This window comes from Cimex lectularius, unplaced genomic scaffold (assembly GCF_000648675.2).
Source record: "Cimex lectularius strain Harlan isolate CLEC.00 unplaced genomic scaffold, Clec_2.1 scaffold143, whole genome shotgun sequence".
Lineage (NCBI taxonomy): Eukaryota > Metazoa > Arthropoda > Insecta > Hemiptera > Cimicidae > Cimex > Cimex lectularius.
In genome coordinates, this window is record NW_019392714.1 from 818,007 (window position 1) to 835,362 (window position 17,356).

Consider the following 17,356-nt stretch of genomic DNA (forward strand, 5'->3'; position numbering starts at 1 on the left):
ATAAAATCCTTCGCCGTAGTAGGCAATGAAACCACGTTTGCCTTCCTTATTCAACAAAAAAGGAACAATTATGACCGATACGAACGCCTGTACTCGTGACACTTAGGGTAAGTACGTTTTATCCATGTGTTGTTGTTTCTTTCAAGTAATGCAAATAACATCCGGGAAAGAATAATAAAAAGTTTTTGGTTACAAATAAAAAAAAATTAAAAAATACATTAATTTCTTTCTAAGTAACGTAAAAAAGGGTTTTGTGTATTGAAGCAATTTTTTTGTTCACCCACCAAAATATCGGACAGGTATCCGCCTGGTTTCGCAAATGTTTTTTGTAAGTTGAAATTTTCCGTTTTTTAATATTTTTATTTCGCCGTTCTACATGCTCAACTTAACTATACCTATATATGTAAATGATATGAAAATATAGTAAAAGCTATCAAAGTTTATCAATAACCAAATAATGACTGAAAACCAAATATTTGGAGGAGAGAGAGAGAGAGAGAGAGAGGAGAGAGAGGAGAGAGAGGAGAGAGAGATCACTACATAGAAATTAATCTTTTTATGTAAGGTTTTTAATTGAAATGAAAAAAGTTGTGCCACGAGCGGGATTCGAATTTCATTTCAATCAAAACCTTGGTCCTAAATATAAATTTTTGTTTGAATTTAAATTTATCGATTTTTTAATTCCATAAAATTTTTCAGATTTTTGAGAAGTAATCAAGGCTAAAAGGATCTTAATGTTAAAGGGACCATTTGAAAGTAGAGAAAAGTAACTTTTTTTAACGACGTATGAACCATTAAAAGATTTCTATAAGAAAATACACAAAATAGTAAAATTATTTGTCGGAAATTAACCTCGTGTTTTTTTAATGGAAACAATGGCCCAATTTTAATGTTTGACACAGTTATAAAATTGCACTGGACAATTTATTGTCATTGACAACGAATTATCGACCATGAAAATCGGAACTCTAGCTTTTGAGAAAAATTATGTTAGTTGTTACATTAGGAATGTCAGTCAGGCAGAGGTCGTCGAAATTATCAGTCAAAAAATTAATTTACACAGATTTCCGGGAAAGTCGGTATCTAAGGGTTTTATAACGCTAGAATTAAGACCATGAGGTCAAATCCAAGTTTTAACCATTTTCTGACCTACTTTGCTTACAGAATGTTTGTTGAATATGCAAAAAAAAAAAACATTTTAACGACGTATGTACCACGTATTGTAATATTACAATGTTTTATTACATAACATTGTAATTTTGTTGATTTATCTTTTTCATTTTTTTCCGAAACCAGGGCCTATTTGCAAGAGGTGGTGGATATTTTGGAGTGTAAAATCTCCAAAAAAAAGTCAAATACGTGTCCCACCAACCTGGTCGTCCCCTTGTCATCCATACAAAATAATTATTTGTCGGGCGTTTTATACATGTAAAATATGTTATCCGGTAGAATATTACTGATGCACGTACACACAGTATGGGAAATATACAGTAGTATATCGATGAGGTGTGTCAAAATTAAATTATTCGTCAGCTGTTTTAAACGTGCAATGTATGTCACGAGGTAGAATATTCTTCTAAGTTTCATAATGGATCTATAGTTTTATATACAACGCTCTATCATTGTTGATCAGCTGTCTTATGTTGGGAACAGTTTGTAAACAATATAAGCAACAAATGAAATTAGAACATACAGCTCATAACTAAGGGTGGAGAATTAGGAAGTTGTTACTTGCTCAATTTTTTTGCCAGCAGTCGGTTTGTTTTGATTGACAGCTTCCTAGGAAAGTGCACTTAAGATGTTTGTAGATGTATAGTTCTTAGAAACTGCAAGATCCCTCGGCTCTCTGAGGATGTCGCCCGATGGCGAAAAGGACGCCGTTTATAGAAAGTGGCCCCCCGGCATAGACAGGAGCAGGATTTATAAATAGACACGAGAAGTGCGCTTCATTCCCCAATGTCAATAAACCCGGTCGCGAATCGCCTTTTGAGAAACATCACAAATTCAAAACACACGGCATCGAACGGGGCGACTTTTTCCTGGACCGAGGCACAGCTGCAGCCCATTTCCTGAGCTCGAACCCTGCACCTGGATTTAGAAAGAACGTCCTTTATACCGTTTTGAAATCCAAATTGAAATCCCCGCGAACATGTCTTGCCGCTTGAAATAATAAGTTAACAAATTCGATCTAATGTTCAAAACACATTCTCGGTGAATTACGAAGAACGATTTATAAAACAATAAACAATCAGGTTTAATTGTGAATGTAAACTAAGCTGTTAACTGAGAGAAATAAAGTGTGCTAATATATGTGCATATAACCTTTAAAGCTGTATTGATCAAAAAGGAAGGACCTGACATTTCTATTAGGCAGGTCCCCAAACCCTCCCTGGCACGGTAAAAACCTGGAAAACACGTCGAACGGTATGGGAACGACAAGAAAAACTGTGAACAGGAGGTTTCGTCGGATATGAGGGCGATGCTAAGTCGATACTAGAAAGATTTTTGATAAAAGAACTCAAATTAGGGATTACCTGTGGCTGCGTATCCTTATGTATTTCTGTACACCCCTTTGTTTTTATTACACTTGACACTGCACGCGGAACGCCGACGACTCGGTGAGAAAGCCTTCAACTGGAAGGCTTTGACATGGAAGTGAGTGGACGAGAACGTGATCTATACTTGCACCTCCTTCCTGTTCCAGCGGACTGTCCGTCGGTCGAGAACTCAAAATATTGTGCGGCATTTTAGCCGCTTGACAGCGCGATTGTCGCGTTTCCACCGGTCCCGGAGCGCGCCGATAGATGGCATCTGTAAAGTTCGTGAACACGGAAAAAAGGACTTCCGACAGGTGGTGAATTTGATCAAATTAAAATATTCCTAATTTAATTATCACAAATATCGTGTTTGCATTCCAGTCAAAATGCGGTCGCTTGTGTTTTGTATTTTTTAATTGTAACTGAAGATGGCGAAATGCATCTAACTTTTTTCTTTTATTATTATTATTTTAGTAAATACTTGCATACTTATAATTTTTTTTGTTCTTTATTGGATATTTTTAAAGAAAAATTATAAGATATAGCTAAATAAAAAAATTCAATTCAACTGAGTAAAACAATTTTACAAAAAATGCTACGGAAATAACGAAGAAACTAATCAATTCAGTACAGATTATTTCCTCTTCTTGCGTTGATCACCGCTTGCATATGTTGAATATTTTCATACTCTTCCATCAGCGCCTTTTTTAATTACTGCAAATAAAACTAGGCAACTTTTTACTCTCTTTGACAACTTGTCCAAAAGGTTTTGTGTAGGGTTTAAGTCGTTTACATACTGGCCACTCCAAACTTTGAATTGAGGTCGTTCTAAGTCTAACTAGTCATCAACAATTCAAGCTGGGCGTGGCCTTGCATCGTCAAGCATAAAAATAAATTATTATTTGGTGATCGTGAGATGTGGTCTGGTGTGATGTGGGTTTAGAAAACACGTCGTATGACACATCTACACAGAAAATAAACACTTTGGGTTGGTGCAAAAACTTCGATTGAATCTAAAATTTCTATCATTGTATAAATTCATTTTTCACATCTTACATGTATTTGTATAATTTAAACAATGTTTATAAATCCCAGGCCTGAAAATGATCTCAATAAAGATCGAAATGTTAGCACAATGAAGAAAATGTTTTTCAAAACCTACATCACAGGAAAGAATTCACAAAAATACAGAGACTTGCATGCATCTGCATAACGGGAGCAATGAGAACATGTCCTGCAATTAGCATGGAAAAAGTACTGGGATTAATCCCCTTACACCACATGGTAATAAGGACAGCGCAGAAAACCATTAATTTTACCAAAGAGAAACCTCCAACAGGAATAAAACAAAAATGGAGAGATAGCAACTAACTATGGAATGACCAACCGATACTCATGGCTCTGAGAGACGACATGAACAGGATGAATTTAATCAAAACTTCCAAATAAACCTAGGTACCAAAAAAGAATGGGAACGAGAGGGAAACTCCTCTTTTAAGAATGGCACCATCCTTTGGTACACAGATGGATCTAGAACACAAGAAGGTACAGGGGCAGAAGTATTTGGACTGGAACCAAATACTCAGAACTCCTGGGAAAATACACCAGTATCTTCCAAGCTGAGATTCATGCAATTGAAAGATGTACCCAACTCAACCTAAGTAAAGGGTACAAAAACAATAATATAGCTATCATGCCAGCAGCCATCAAATCACTAAGCTCAAATAGTTCAAGGATGGTGCTGAACTGCAAAACCAAGCTAAACATATTAGGTAGGCAGAACAGTCAGACTCTGCTGGGCCCCAGGACACATGGGAGTAGAAGAAAATGAGAAAGCGGACACCCTTGCAAGGCAAGGAGCTGCTACACCGCTGACAGGACCTGAACCCTTCTGTGGCATAGGAACCCACACTATTAACGAGTATCTCAGGCAGAAGGACAAAAAGAAAATGAGGGAACTATGGAATTCACTCATTGGACACAGACAATCCAAGAATCTTTTAACCAGTTTTGGAAGGAAAGAAATTGCAGAATGTTTCAAGGGAAGCAGGAATAAACTGTGAATCCTAACAGGACACTGCAAGTTAAATGGACACTTAAGTGGAATAACCCAAAATGGCACATGCAGATTCTGCAAAGAGGCAGAAGTGACACCAACACATCTACTAACAAATTGTGGAGCCACTAGCCCGCAGTAGGAAATGTTTTGGGATGTATAATGTGGCCATAGAAGAGCTTCAACCACTGAAACCGGGCCTGTTAATCAAGTTTCTTGATGAAATAGGACTTGCCGATGTGCTTTAGGCAGAGCACGGGGGATACAATAGCTCTTAAAGGGCGCAGTATACTATACCCTGAAATTACATCTACATTTACATCTAAACCCACATCACACCATACTGCATCTCACGATTTCCAAATAATCATTAATTAACAGTCACTAAACACCTCACATAAAAATAAAACTGTCACCAATTAGTAGAACTTCTTCTGATAACACATCTTCAATGTATCGCGCAGCTGTAAGGGAACACTCGATGAAGATCAAGTTTGTGTGACCTTCTATAGAAATACCTGCCTAAACCATCACTCTACCACCTCCATGGCTTTTCCGGAGTGACACTGTTGAGGGGATATATCGCTCTCCTTCTCTTGGCCGTAAGAAAACCTTGTCTCATCTGCAAGCAAGGTTTTAGTCCAATTTTGCTCAGACCAATTGATGTGATTTCTTGCGAAACTTAAGCTCTTCTGTGCCTTGTTAAAAGTTTTCGACCAGTGGCAGGTCTTCTCGCACATAATCCAGCTTCTGAAAGTCTTCATAATTAATAAAGCGCATACTGATATTAATATTTCTAATTTGTACAAGTCAGTTTGATCTCAATAGCAGTAAAATGTTGATTACAGAGTACATTAGAAATAATAAAATTATCATCTCTGAGATGTGAAATGATAGCGAACTGATCCATGCCTTCTTGAGTTCATGCCTTCCAGTATGTTGGTAGCGATGGAAGTCACTTCAGACAGTTGTTCTGGGAACGTTAATCACCCTGTTGACATATGCTTGACTTCTTCCAACTTCCAACAATGTCTATATTCTAGCCGAATCTATCACTTAAAACCATCACCCAAACAACTTAATAATAGTACAAATTTAAAAAAATCAAACCTCTAACATTAGAAGGAGGCTTTACAGAAAAACCAACCAAGAAAATATTGACTATTCAAAGATTTATTTACAAAATCCAATTGTAAACAAGTGGTATATTTTATCTGTATATTATTTGCCTCTAATCCTTTAAAATGGACCAAATATGTTGGCTGTTGATTGTTATAAGATTAATCAATGAAGGATTGTCTAATAGGTAATGAAAAATATTAAGAGTGGATACTTTTTTTTTTGCCTCTCAGTGTATATAAATAGCTTTATTATAGGAAAGCTGGAAATTGTAACAATTGTCTACTGTTAAGAGCAATTTATTAATAATTGAAAATAAAATAACAACATTAGGCTAAAAAGTGGCGTTAAAAAATAAATTAATTATATATAGCGTATAGTAAAAATAACTGATGTTGGAATGAATATATCTCTTTATATACAAATTATTATTATTAACAATTATTATATATTTTGTTCCTTATAACAATGTGAGATCACAGTATGTTGAGTAATGTAGCCCGTATTGGCAATTTGTTTTCTTATCTACCATTCAACCGTTATTATGTCTCCTTCCTCAACAGAGTAATAGCTTAGTTGCTTAATATCATTATCCAGAGGGATTTTCAATTCTGAATTCTATAAAGAAAAACAGTTATTTTTAATTCGGAATAATTGTATACCATTGGGGTACCTTTGCGCTATGAAGTGTCAATTTTAGTTCAACAGATCCGGTTGAAAACAGTCTTTGTGCAAGTGTGACAAGCTTCTGAATCGACATGTCAGGTGGGAGCCTCTTTATAAGCAAGCACTCGTCTGATTGCAATTTCACTTCTATCAGCCTACTTTTCAACGCTGTAGACTTGACTGCTATTTCTGATTCCTCAATATCTCCGTATTCTGTGGAAAGTAAATATAAGAAAAAGAAACATCACAATTACTTCACCTACTTTTTATAAGCTCTTCGTATCGAGGATGTAAAGCAAGGAATGCTTTCCTGCCTTCCGGATCCTGAGTCGTCTCGAGCCATGTCCGCCCATTGTTCTTGATGTAATCGTATTCAGCACCTTTTCTCTCATCCAGTGGTATTTCTTGAGTGTTCAAAATCTGCGATGATTAAAAAAATAAAATAAAATAGAACAACGATAAAGGCCAAATACTGAATGAACCTTCAATTTGGATATTCTTGCAATAAGAATTTGCCTAGCTGTCTCCCGCTGAATGCCTTCAAGTACAGGATTATCCCTAAATCTGAGTTCTTCTAGAGCTGGCAATTTGTCCAGTTCACTGATACTGCCCCACTAAAAAGGTGTCGGTTATAAACATGCTTTCTTCTATCTCTTGAGCAATAATTATACAAATTTTAATAGAAAAATATGTGCTTTATTTTTCAAATCAATTTATCACCTATTTAATCAAAATGAAGATAGCTATGATTTAAGGAGAGGTCAGATTTTTCTATTATTTACATTTTATGTTAACATGGTTATAACTAAAGTGTTTAACATTCGATCTGCACAAGAAAAAAAACATAAAAATGAATTCTCACCTCTTTTATGAAGTTTCCAGACAGGAGAATGTATTTCAAAGATGGGAATGTTTTACATCTATCATCTATAGATATACTAATAAGGCCTGTGTTGCAAGCATTGAGACATTCCAAACTGCAAAATTGATGCTGTATTGTAGAAATAGAACAATTCAGAAATAAATATTAAAACAAAAATACCTAGGTAAGTAGCCCAACTGGGCAAGATTCTCCCAATGGATTATGTTGTTCCCTTCGACATTAAGCAGTTTCAGACCATGGAAAATATCGGGAGGAGGAGCCTTTAATGTGGTGATCCTGTTGAACGAAACCTGAAAAAAAAAATTATATCAAACAACCATTATACATCGATCAAATTTTTATTTACTTGTAATTTTTCAATCTGAGGCCACATCACAGCACAGTTTAAAATATCATCCCAAGTATACTCCATCCGGCTCAAGACTAGGTATTTGAGGCTGGGAAATGAAGACTTCAGTTTGTGCAAGTTCAATCCATTATAAAACAGCCTGTTTTCACTAAACTCAAAAATAGAATGTTTAACATCAGTAAACTAAATGTTATCAATATTACTTTTATTTTTTTACCTAACATCCATAAATTTGAGATAAGGCAGTTGTGACGTGATTTCACTAATCCCCTGCCATGAATTTATTAGATTCCTCGACAGATCTAACTCAACGACTAGCGGGCAGAGCTTGGCAAGTTCTCCAGGCTCCCCGGCCGAGTTAACTCGGTGCTCCCTCACCCCAATTATAGTAAGGGTCTCATAGCTTGAAACAAAAAATTGCCATTGTTGACATAAAATCCTCTGGAAATGGTAATTGTGCACAAACAGACTTTTCACTGGAGAGTTTTTCAAAGCCGACCATCTCAAACAAAGGTGCATTAAAGGCCCTCTGTATTGACTCTTTCTCCTCAGTGGCCATTATTTGCTCAGGCCCCCCATACCTCTCCTCGATGGCCTGAATTATAGTCTGACCTTGTTGGACTTTCTCCTGCCTGATTAAAGACCCAGACGTGCTGTATCTGAAGGCAGAAGAGAGAAAATGAGATATTAACTATTACCACAATTTAATTTGATACTCATACCTTGCCTGGAAATATCGTACTCCGTCATAAACGCCATCATGCTTGCCACGGCGTGGGTCGTCCCAGTCAATGCCCAGCCAGAGACCCTTTGTAGGAGGAACTGGACCTACAAAAAGAACAGTGCCTCTTTGATCTCCAACTTGAATCCTACTTCCAACTTTCACATCGCAGAAATTCTCCATTCCGCATACGACCATCCTTTAGAACCTGAAATGCAAAACAACGCTGTAAAAAGTAGATATGTGGATGAATCATCATCAATTGGGCATTTTTTGGAGATGGATCTGATGGAGATGAGATATATCATCTTCTACAATGACTACATAACCTAATTCATTTCTTAAAACAGTTTAAATTGTATGCTTAAAAAAATAATTTTAAATAGTTCAAGTTCCATAATAACTGAAGAAGCTTAAATGCATAAACCAATTGCAAGAACTTTTATAATACACATATATATTTTTAATATTATTTCTTTTATAACATTTTTTTAAATTTATTTAACATACAAAATACAGCAGGGTCACAATAACACAAACACTATGGATGCCTTGCTATGTTTTTACCACTCAACATGACAGCAGTATTCAACCCATGGACCAGAATGTAATACAGAGCAAGAAATTGTGCTTTTAAAAAAATTTTACTTTCGAACACTCTTGCAGTCAATCAACGTGGAGTTGCCTTGGTGGCAGCTTGAAAGAAAATTAATCTGAAAGATGTCATTTTCAACTCAGCAAATTGCTGGGTCATTCATCTAACCACGTTTGATTCAAATATCTTGGAAAAATCTTAATCCAAACTTGGTTGCTATTGACGATACCCCTACATCTAATGAAAATGACATTATCCTTAGCCCACTTGCCATTCAGTTGACCCAAGATAACATGACCGAAACTGAATCTGAGGATCAACAATAAGCATCAGGTGTTTGTAATGAAGAAATAGCAAACCAAGGAATTTTAACTGATGAAAAAATCATGCATACTGCTACTAATGAAGAAGCAGAAGAGAACTTGATGAAGAATTTTCCCCTTCAACAACATCTGCTGAAGCTGTTCAAACTCTTAAAACAGCTATTGGACCAAGTACAACTTAAAGAGCAGTGAGGAAGTCATGTTGCTGAGATGCATAAAAGGTAGAGCTTTCTTTTTCCTCTTTTACAACTACATAAATAATTAAAATTGGAAGTTACAATATATCATATTATGTACATAATAATTATAATTTTGAATTTATCAATAAAATGTTTAATATACAAGTGTCATGTCAATAAAAAGCTACAGTTAATCCAAATGAATCAATAATCGGAACAACCCCTTTCCCCAATTCCGTGCAAATTATCATGACCCTGTTAAAGCTCTTAAAACGGTTATTGGACCAAGTACAACCTAAAGAGTATTATTAATTATGTGTATGTATTATGTATGTTTTGTGATAACTTGTTAGAATAAAAAAGGAGTAATGTCCTAACAATTAAAGAATAACACTATATATCAGGTTTTCAGGAAATTTGTTTTAGACAGATTGCATAATAAAAATGTTTCCCTATTTGGGATAGCCAGTCAGCCTAGCTGATAATAAACAAATGTCACGTTAGTAGGCAAGATGTTAACGTTACAAAAGTTCTTTGAGATAAAACCTGATATTAAAAGTCAATTTTATGCAAATGCTTGACATTATATAACAAAAACTTTATATAACGAAGTATAACAACAACAAAAATTGTTGTAGGAAATAAGTGATTAAAAGGGAGAAAAGAAAATAAAAGGGAGAAAGAGAACATTGCTAAATCACTTTAAATACGCAAATATACAACGACAATAAATAAAAGTGCCAAAACAATTAAAACTAGTTTCAAGGTTGGTTGGAGGCATGGCTTGGAAATTGTGGAGGGAGAAGTTTTTGTTTCAGTCAACTGCAAGACTTCGAGGCCTCGAAACCCTGGCTCATTCTGACTCCTGATTTCACAATTCCAATGAGTTTGAATGATTTGTCTTTTGCCCCTCTTGTGGGTGCAATAGACGCAGGTACAAGCAGTGTCAGATTTCTGGTGAGTACAATGGCAAAAATGAATTACTGAATTTGAATTATTTGAAAAATTTGCATTCATATCAATGATTTACATAACAAAATGAATCAGAAGTTTCAATATGTGCCATTTCAACATTTTTTTATATGCCTGAATGAGAGTTTGAGTTAATATTCTTAATCTCAAATGATATTAGATATCATTTTTATGTTGTAAAGTAGCTATAAACTATTGATTATTAAACTGAATTGAATTTGAATTGAAAACTTTTAAAAAGTTTGTAATGGGCATACATTTATATTGTAATTTAAATAAATTGTTAATTTCATTGGCCTTTCTGAAGATAGAATTTAAATGAAAAAATTTATTTATTTTTTTCTATTTTCATTTAAATTCTGCCTTCAAAAAGGCCTAAAAAATAACAGAATAATTTTTATCTATACAAAGAAAAGGAAGGACAACAACAACAAAGAAAGAATAATAATTATTTTGAAAAAATATATACACAAATTTAAAAAAATGTTGAATTCAATAAATCTCTGAAATGCAAGGAATTAAACAGGAGGAAGAAATATAATTTTAATATGATCTTTGTTATCCTCTTTTTCAAATAAATGATGTCTTTTATTTGTTTTCCCTTAAAGAATAAATCAAGTGTCATTGCTGATTAGTGTGCATTGATATAAAATTTGATGATCCTTTAATTCCCATGAAATAAAGTTGATAACACATTAATCAGTATTATCTTCATGTCAATTCATCTTCATGCAATAGTTAAAATTTTAATATCAAATAAAAAGAACTTTAATTTTAGCAAATGAACCTTTATTTAAAGTTATTAATCATAAACTAACATGCTAAGCTGATTTTAATCTATCCATTCATGGCAAATAGTTAATTAACAAACTAAACTTAAAAACAATCATTTAAAATGAAAGATTCTTGTAGGTATTTAGCTCAGAAACATTTCAACCAATCGCTTCACATCAAATCCCACTAACAAACATTTGTTTGAAAGAAGGATGGGTCGAGCAGGACCCTTTAATTATTTTGAGGGAGGTCAAAAACTGTTTGGAAAAGATAGTAGAAAGGCTCAAAGCAGAGGGTATCGATCCTTCACACATTGCTTCAATTGGCATTTCAAACCAGAGGGAAACAACAATCGCTTGGGATAAAGAAACAGGACAGCCACTATTCAATGCATTAGGTGAGAATTTCATGATTGGCAGTTTTTATTATGGTTATTTGTTTAAATTTGTTCACAGTATGGTGTGACACGAGGACGACAATTATATTGGATCATCTCCTTGAAAATGTGCCCTCCAAGAATAAAGATCATTTTAAAGAGATTTGTGGCTTGCCTATGTCGCCATATTTCAGTGCTTTGAAAATGAGGTGGCTCCTTGATAACGTACAGCCAGTCAGAGAGGCCTTGGAAAGAAATACTCTCCTGTTTGGAACAGTGGATTCCTGGCTCATATGGGTCTGTTGTTTATAAATTTGTTTCTTTATAATTATTTATTTGTTTTTCATCTGGTTTGAAGAACCTAACAGGAGGCACAAATGGAGGAGTACATATAACAGATGTCACAAATGCAAGTCGGACAATGCTCATGAACTTATCAACCCTACAATGGGATCCCAAAATGTGCAAGTAATGAGACATCCATTCGACTTAATTGTCTGCTGAAACAATACAATTTAATTAACTACTAAAATGCAGAAAGTATTTTTGAATGTTTTCATTGTTAATAATTAATTCCTCATAAATGGAAGAGATTTCATATATTTTTTAGGAGAGATCTATTACAAAAAAATCACACGAATAATAAATTTTTGCTTCACTGCCTATTGAGCAATAAGTCCCTACAAAATGTTATCCAAATGCAAATGCTTTTTTTTATGGTAAACAAACTGGATTGTGCAGGTTTTTAGACATTCAAATGCATCTTCTACCAGAAATCCGCAGCTCTTCGGAAATTTATGGTAAACTCGTTTATGGAATGTTGAAGGGTACACCAATAGCAGGAGTGAGTTATAACATACCTATTAGTGAACTGAGTTCCTCTTAAATATAAATTATAAATACACCATACATTTCTAAACAAAACAAACTTACATTAAACTAAGGCAAATACACATTAACTTCCAATTTAAACTTATACTTGATAATTGAAACTATTTGTGGTATTTCAGTGCTTAGGTGATCAGCAAGCAGCTCTCTTAGGGCAGAAATGTATTACAAAGGGGCAGGCCAAAAGTACATATGGAACAGGGTGTTTTCTTCTTTGCAACACCGGGACAGAGGTAGTGCATTAACAATTTATTTTATTTATTTATTTAGAAATCGTGAGATGTGGTCTGGTGTGATGTAGGTTTCAGAAAAACCTTTTCTTTATCATGCCAATGTTTCGATCTTTATTGAGATCATCTTCAGGGCCTGGGATTTACAAACATTGTTTACATGTTTGTATATTATATTAATATTATATTATATTAATATGTAATATATTACATATTACAATTACATTTTGGATGTGGAAATGTGAATTTATACAATGCAAAATACATTTTATATATTCAATCAAAGTATTTCTACTCACTCAAAGAGTTTGTCTTCTGTGTAATTGTGTCATTCTTGCGTGTCGTGTCAAGCGTGCCAGTGAGATTTTGCTATTTTGTGTTTATATACGTTGGATTTTGAAACCTACATCACACCAGACCGCATCTCACGATTTCTAAATAAATATCAATTAACGGTCACCAATCACCACACAAATTTATTTAATTGTATATGGCTATAATAAGGGGGGTAGTAATTACAGGAAATCTAAAAAATTTTATCATGTTTATTTTGTTATTGCAAAGTTAAACGAGATTAGAAGATAAATAATCCACTTAAAAAAGAGAATCTAGACAAGGAAAAACAGCATTTGCCTGTGGCTATATATTTATTTAAAAACTATATATATTGTATATATAAATTTTAAGAAATGGTTGTTTTTATAGTTACATCAATCATTTGTTTTGTCAATTTATTAATTTGCATTTTTTTTTAAGATTGCACATTCTACTCATGGGTTATTGACAACAGTGTCTTACCAACTTGGAAAAACTGCACCAGTTTGTTATGCCCTTGAAGGATCTGTTGCAGTGGCCGGTTCAGCGTTTGCTTGGCTCAAAGATAATCTCACTTTGATCGAAGAGATGAAAGATGTTGAAAAACTTGCCAAAGAAGTACAACATTCTGATGACGTATACTTTGTACCCGCTTTTTCTGGACTGTTTGCTCCTTATTGGCAACCAAATGCAAGGGGGTATTTCTTTACTTTTCATTAAAACAATCAAAAGGGAATTAATCGATCTAATTTGAATAGTGTGATATGCGGAATCACGGAAGATACAACAAGGGCCCATATTTTAATGGCAGCTTTAGAAGCGATATGTTTCCAAACGAGGGATATACTAGAGGCTATGTACAAAGACTGCAATATTTCGTTTTCAAAGCTAAAAGTTGATGGAGGGATGATAAAGAACAATTTATTAATGCAACTTCAAGCTGACCTCTGTGGCGTTCCAGTAGGTAAGATGAAATATGTACAAAATAAAAATAAATCGAAATTAAAGCCTGAGTAATCTGAAAATTTTATATTATGACTTTTTTTACTAAAACAAACAACTGAATTTAGATTAATATGTTCGAGGCTGAATTAATTTCACAATCACTTCTATTAAAATTTAAAAATATGATGTTGATTAAACATGCATTGAGATAGAATTGTAAAATTACATTACAAAATAAACAAAAATTATTTTAGTAAGGCCTCATATGGCAGAAATTTCTGCTCTCGGAGCTGCACTAGCTGCAGGGCTTGCTTTAAATGTAATCGATTTCAAAAATATCACACAATCTCCCAGTGATACTTTTTATCCTCAGATAACAGATGAAGGTAATAAATAATAAAATAATATCAACAAATTGTTATATTTATGTTTTATTTTGTCTTTTCTAGAACGTGATTACAGATATTCCAAGTGGAAATTGGCCATCGAAAAAAGTTTGGGATGGGACATATAGACCCAAATAAACTCATCTGTGAACTGTATATTACATTTAAAGAATAATTTCACTAATAAATGTTTTATCAAGAAAAGAATTTTCATCGACTCAATTAATGTCATTTTTAAAGGAAACTGAAAACTATTATATAGAAAAGTCGGCAAAATCACATTATAAAACTATAGAACTTATTATATTCACCAAATGTCAATTTTATACATTTCAAGTTAATTAGTTGATATGATTTTAACCATTAATCAAAATTTGTTTTTAATTTTTAATTAAGTTGCTTATCTGCATTAAACATTTTCTAGTGAAGATCGTAGATGAAACTGGGACAGCTGAAACATCGGTTTTTTTAATAGAAATCATGAATCGGAAACCATAGAAAATCTTGATGATTTAGTTGTCCCAGTTCCATCTACAATCTTTATTAGAATTTTTTAAAACTTAGTATTAACTGTTGCGTATTGCAGTAGTTTTAAACATTATATANTAATAGGGTATTTTAACTAAGAGTTTGTGTGAACCATCAGGGTGCTGGTGTTTTTGAAAAAATATTATTATTACTGGATTACAGTGATGAGTGCCATGTCAACACCTTAATCATTATGGCCACCACGCTCATAAAAAATTATTACTGATCATCACCGAGTCTTAATTTTTTAAATATTTGTTCAGACCTATTTTAGATTAATGCCCTCCTTTTCAGGAGTCTGTATCTGATACTGTGCTTATCTACTATACACATTCCTAATGGTTAGATAATGATAATTTTCACGGGTTAACTTGACCCTTTGGCCAATTACTACTACACATATTTTTAAAGGAAATGGATTATTCTTATTTTAAAAGTACAAATTCCTTCGCAATATTTTCTCTTTTAAAGTTATCTAAATTATTGGTTTTATCACTTAATTTCATACATTTTAGACCCATTAAATTAGGCCAAATGAATATACACAGTAATATTTTTGCCTAATTTACATAATACATTTATTTAAATGTAATTAAATGATTGTGGGGCTAGACATTTCCAATTCTTGATACGAATGAAAAACCTATTCCATAAACCTGTTGCTTAATCGACCTGATGCCCCTGTTCTGAAAATTCTACCTGGTTTTGTCTGTCAAAACTATTCATACCTTACCATAATTATTCAGAAGAAATCGTGAGATGCGGTCTGGAGTGATGTAGGTTTCAGAAAAACATTTTCTTTATTGTGCCATCGTTTCGATCTTTATTGAGATCATCTTCAGGGCCTGGGAATTACATTGTTTACATTTAACAAATACATTTAGGATGTGGAAAAGTGAATTTATACAATGCAAAATATATTTTTTTATATAAATTCACTTTTCCACATCCTAAATGTATTTGTTAAATGTAAACAATGTAAATCCCAGGCCCTGAAGATGATCTCAATAAAGATCGAAACGATGGCACGATAAAGAAAATGTTTTTCTGAAACCTACATCACACCAGACCGCATCTCACGATTCTGAATAATTATCGATTAACGGTCACTAATCACCACACATTCCTCACCATAATGTTTTCACAATCTAACACCGCAATGTAAAACTACAGTAGAAATGCTACATATTTTATTCAGTTTATTTTATCAAAATTGTGCACATTTGAGTTGTAAAAATTGTGTTAACACGACTAATATTAATTTATAATATTGAAGGCTGATATTAATTATGTATGAAAACTACATTCACCAAATTGTTTTTGTTATTATTTTTAAATAAAAGCTAAGAAAGATTTTTTTTTAATACATGTGATTATTTTAAGTAATAAACCATACATGTTTAGCAGTAATTGACCATATTAATTATTTCAATTCATTGTTCTTTTCATCTCAACCAAGAAATTAGATAAAAACAATAATTAATTGAAATTTTAAATAATAATCACTTCTTACATTTTACTGTAAAAATGAAGCCACTTTACCAAAGGGATTTTCCAAAGACAAGAACAACATTAATAATTAAAGCAAATATTGTAACAAAATTTATGATTTTTAATGATTTATCTAAATGCAATATTACTATAACAAAAGAGAAATCTTGAACACTAAAACTACCAACATTTAAAATTTTCCTTGAAACCAGTCGAAATGACATATTTTATACTTATAGATTTTCTGTTTTATTAACTAATGTTATTTAATTGATAGTTTATGTTTTGTGCAACAAAGGGACTTTACACAAGTCCCTAAGTAAACATTAAGTAAACCAGATGATATGTAGTATCAAAGTACAGAGTGAAATCATATTGAAATTAGTTGTGCCTCAAGTCAACACAATAGCTCTGAGATTACAGCACTAATTTTCAATTTATGGCAAGACATCCTCCAAATATGATGTGATAGGCTGGGTAAATAATACAAAGCAAAACACAACAAAAAACACAAAAATGCAAAGGCTCATACCTTCACATAATTAAATACATATTCAGACCCCATGACGAAAAGTACACCATATTTCATAGGGATGCTAGCACAATTAACATGTGCTCAATTTAATATGAACAAAAGATGCAAAAATTAAGACAGCTATCTTATTGGCTAAGACTGCTCGAAGGTTCTAAATTGCAAAGTCAAACTGAATACCTTGGAAACAAATATTCCTCTTTCACTGGATTACAGAAATAAGGGAATGTACAATATTGGACGTTCTCCTGTAAAGAAGACATACGCTAATATTGCCCTTTTGTAGAATAAGAACATGACTTTTATGAGTAGAAAGGTGAAAATGCTGCCAAAACACAGACAATTTAAAAGCCTCCTTGCAGAATTTGATTAAAAAAGAAATGTGTGGTGATTAGTGACCGTTAATCGATAATTATTCAGAAATCGTGAGATGCGGTATGGTGTGATGTAGGTATCAGAAAGAAAATGTTTTTCTGATACCTACATCACAC

At 33.3% G+C, this 17,356-nt stretch overlaps 3 protein-coding genes across 5 annotated transcripts in view; 1 reads left to right on the top strand and 2 right to left on the bottom strand.

Moving 5' to 3' along the window:
* Positions 1–2,836, bottom strand: part of LOC106672765 (EH domain-binding protein 1-like) — a 52,248-nt gene extending 49,412 nt beyond the window's left edge. Inside the window, exon 1 of one of the 2 annotated variants that reach the window (XM_014404434.2) lies at positions 2,535–2,836. The gene's annotated coding sequence lies outside the window, so the exon portion shown is untranslated. The remainder of the gene's footprint in view (positions 1–2,534) is intronic. The other variant, XM_014404435.2, reaches the window with a different exon arrangement.
* Positions 1–14,640, top strand: LOC106672772 (glycerol kinase-like). Its single transcript, XM_024226485.1, has 11 exons — positions 1–107; positions 10,067–10,385; positions 11,313–11,571; positions 11,630–11,847; positions 11,909–12,018; positions 12,292–12,394; positions 12,561–12,671; positions 13,425–13,681; positions 13,742–13,947; positions 14,183–14,314; positions 14,378–14,640. Exons 2-11 carry the CDS (start codon positions 10,311–10,313, stop codon positions 14,440–14,442), a joined length of 1,536 nt encoding a protein of 511 aa, XP_024082253.1. The 5' UTR covers positions 1–107; positions 10,067–10,310; the 3' UTR covers positions 14,443–14,640.
* The window catches only part of LOC106672768 (tubulin-specific chaperone E), a 13,179-nt gene continuing 1,960 nt past the window's right edge, over positions 6,138–17,356 (bottom strand). Inside the window, exons 1-11 of one of the 2 annotated variants that reach the window (XM_014404444.2) lie at positions 9,321–9,460; positions 8,333–8,539; positions 8,081–8,269; positions 7,828–8,013; positions 7,608–7,758; positions 7,421–7,551; positions 7,241–7,355; positions 6,861–6,992; positions 6,642–6,798; positions 6,386–6,591; positions 6,138–6,330 (exon numbers count right to left, since the gene is read on the bottom strand). In XM_014404444.2, coding sequence (XP_014259930.1) covers positions 6,238–6,330; positions 6,386–6,591; positions 6,642–6,798; positions 6,861–6,992; positions 7,241–7,355; positions 7,421–7,551; positions 7,608–7,758; positions 7,828–8,013; positions 8,081–8,269; positions 8,333–8,529 — 1,557 coding nt within the window. In that variant the 5' untranslated portion in view covers positions 8,530–8,539; positions 9,321–9,460 and the 3' untranslated portion in view covers positions 6,138–6,237. Of the gene's footprint in view, positions 6,331–6,385; positions 6,592–6,641; positions 6,799–6,860; positions 6,993–7,240; positions 7,356–7,420; positions 7,552–7,607; positions 7,759–7,827; positions 8,014–8,080; positions 8,270–8,332; positions 8,540–9,320; positions 9,461–17,356 lie in introns of those variants that run through there. The other variant, XM_014404443.2, reaches the window with a different exon arrangement.

Bases quoted from the DNA above. Each gene is read 5' to 3' on its own strand.
- LOC106672772 (XM_024226485.1), top strand. From the start codon at position 10,311: ATGAGTTTGAATGATTTGTCTTTTGCCCCTCTTGTGGGTGCAATAGAC. The intron at 11,848-11,908 runs GTCTGTTGTTTA...TCTGGTTTGAAG, and splicing joins TGGATTCCTGGCTCATATGG to AACCTAACAGGAGGCACAAA. The intron at 13,682-13,741 runs GTATTTCTTTAC...TAATTTGAATAG, and splicing joins TGGCAACCAAATGCAAGGGG to TGTGATATGCGGAATCACGG.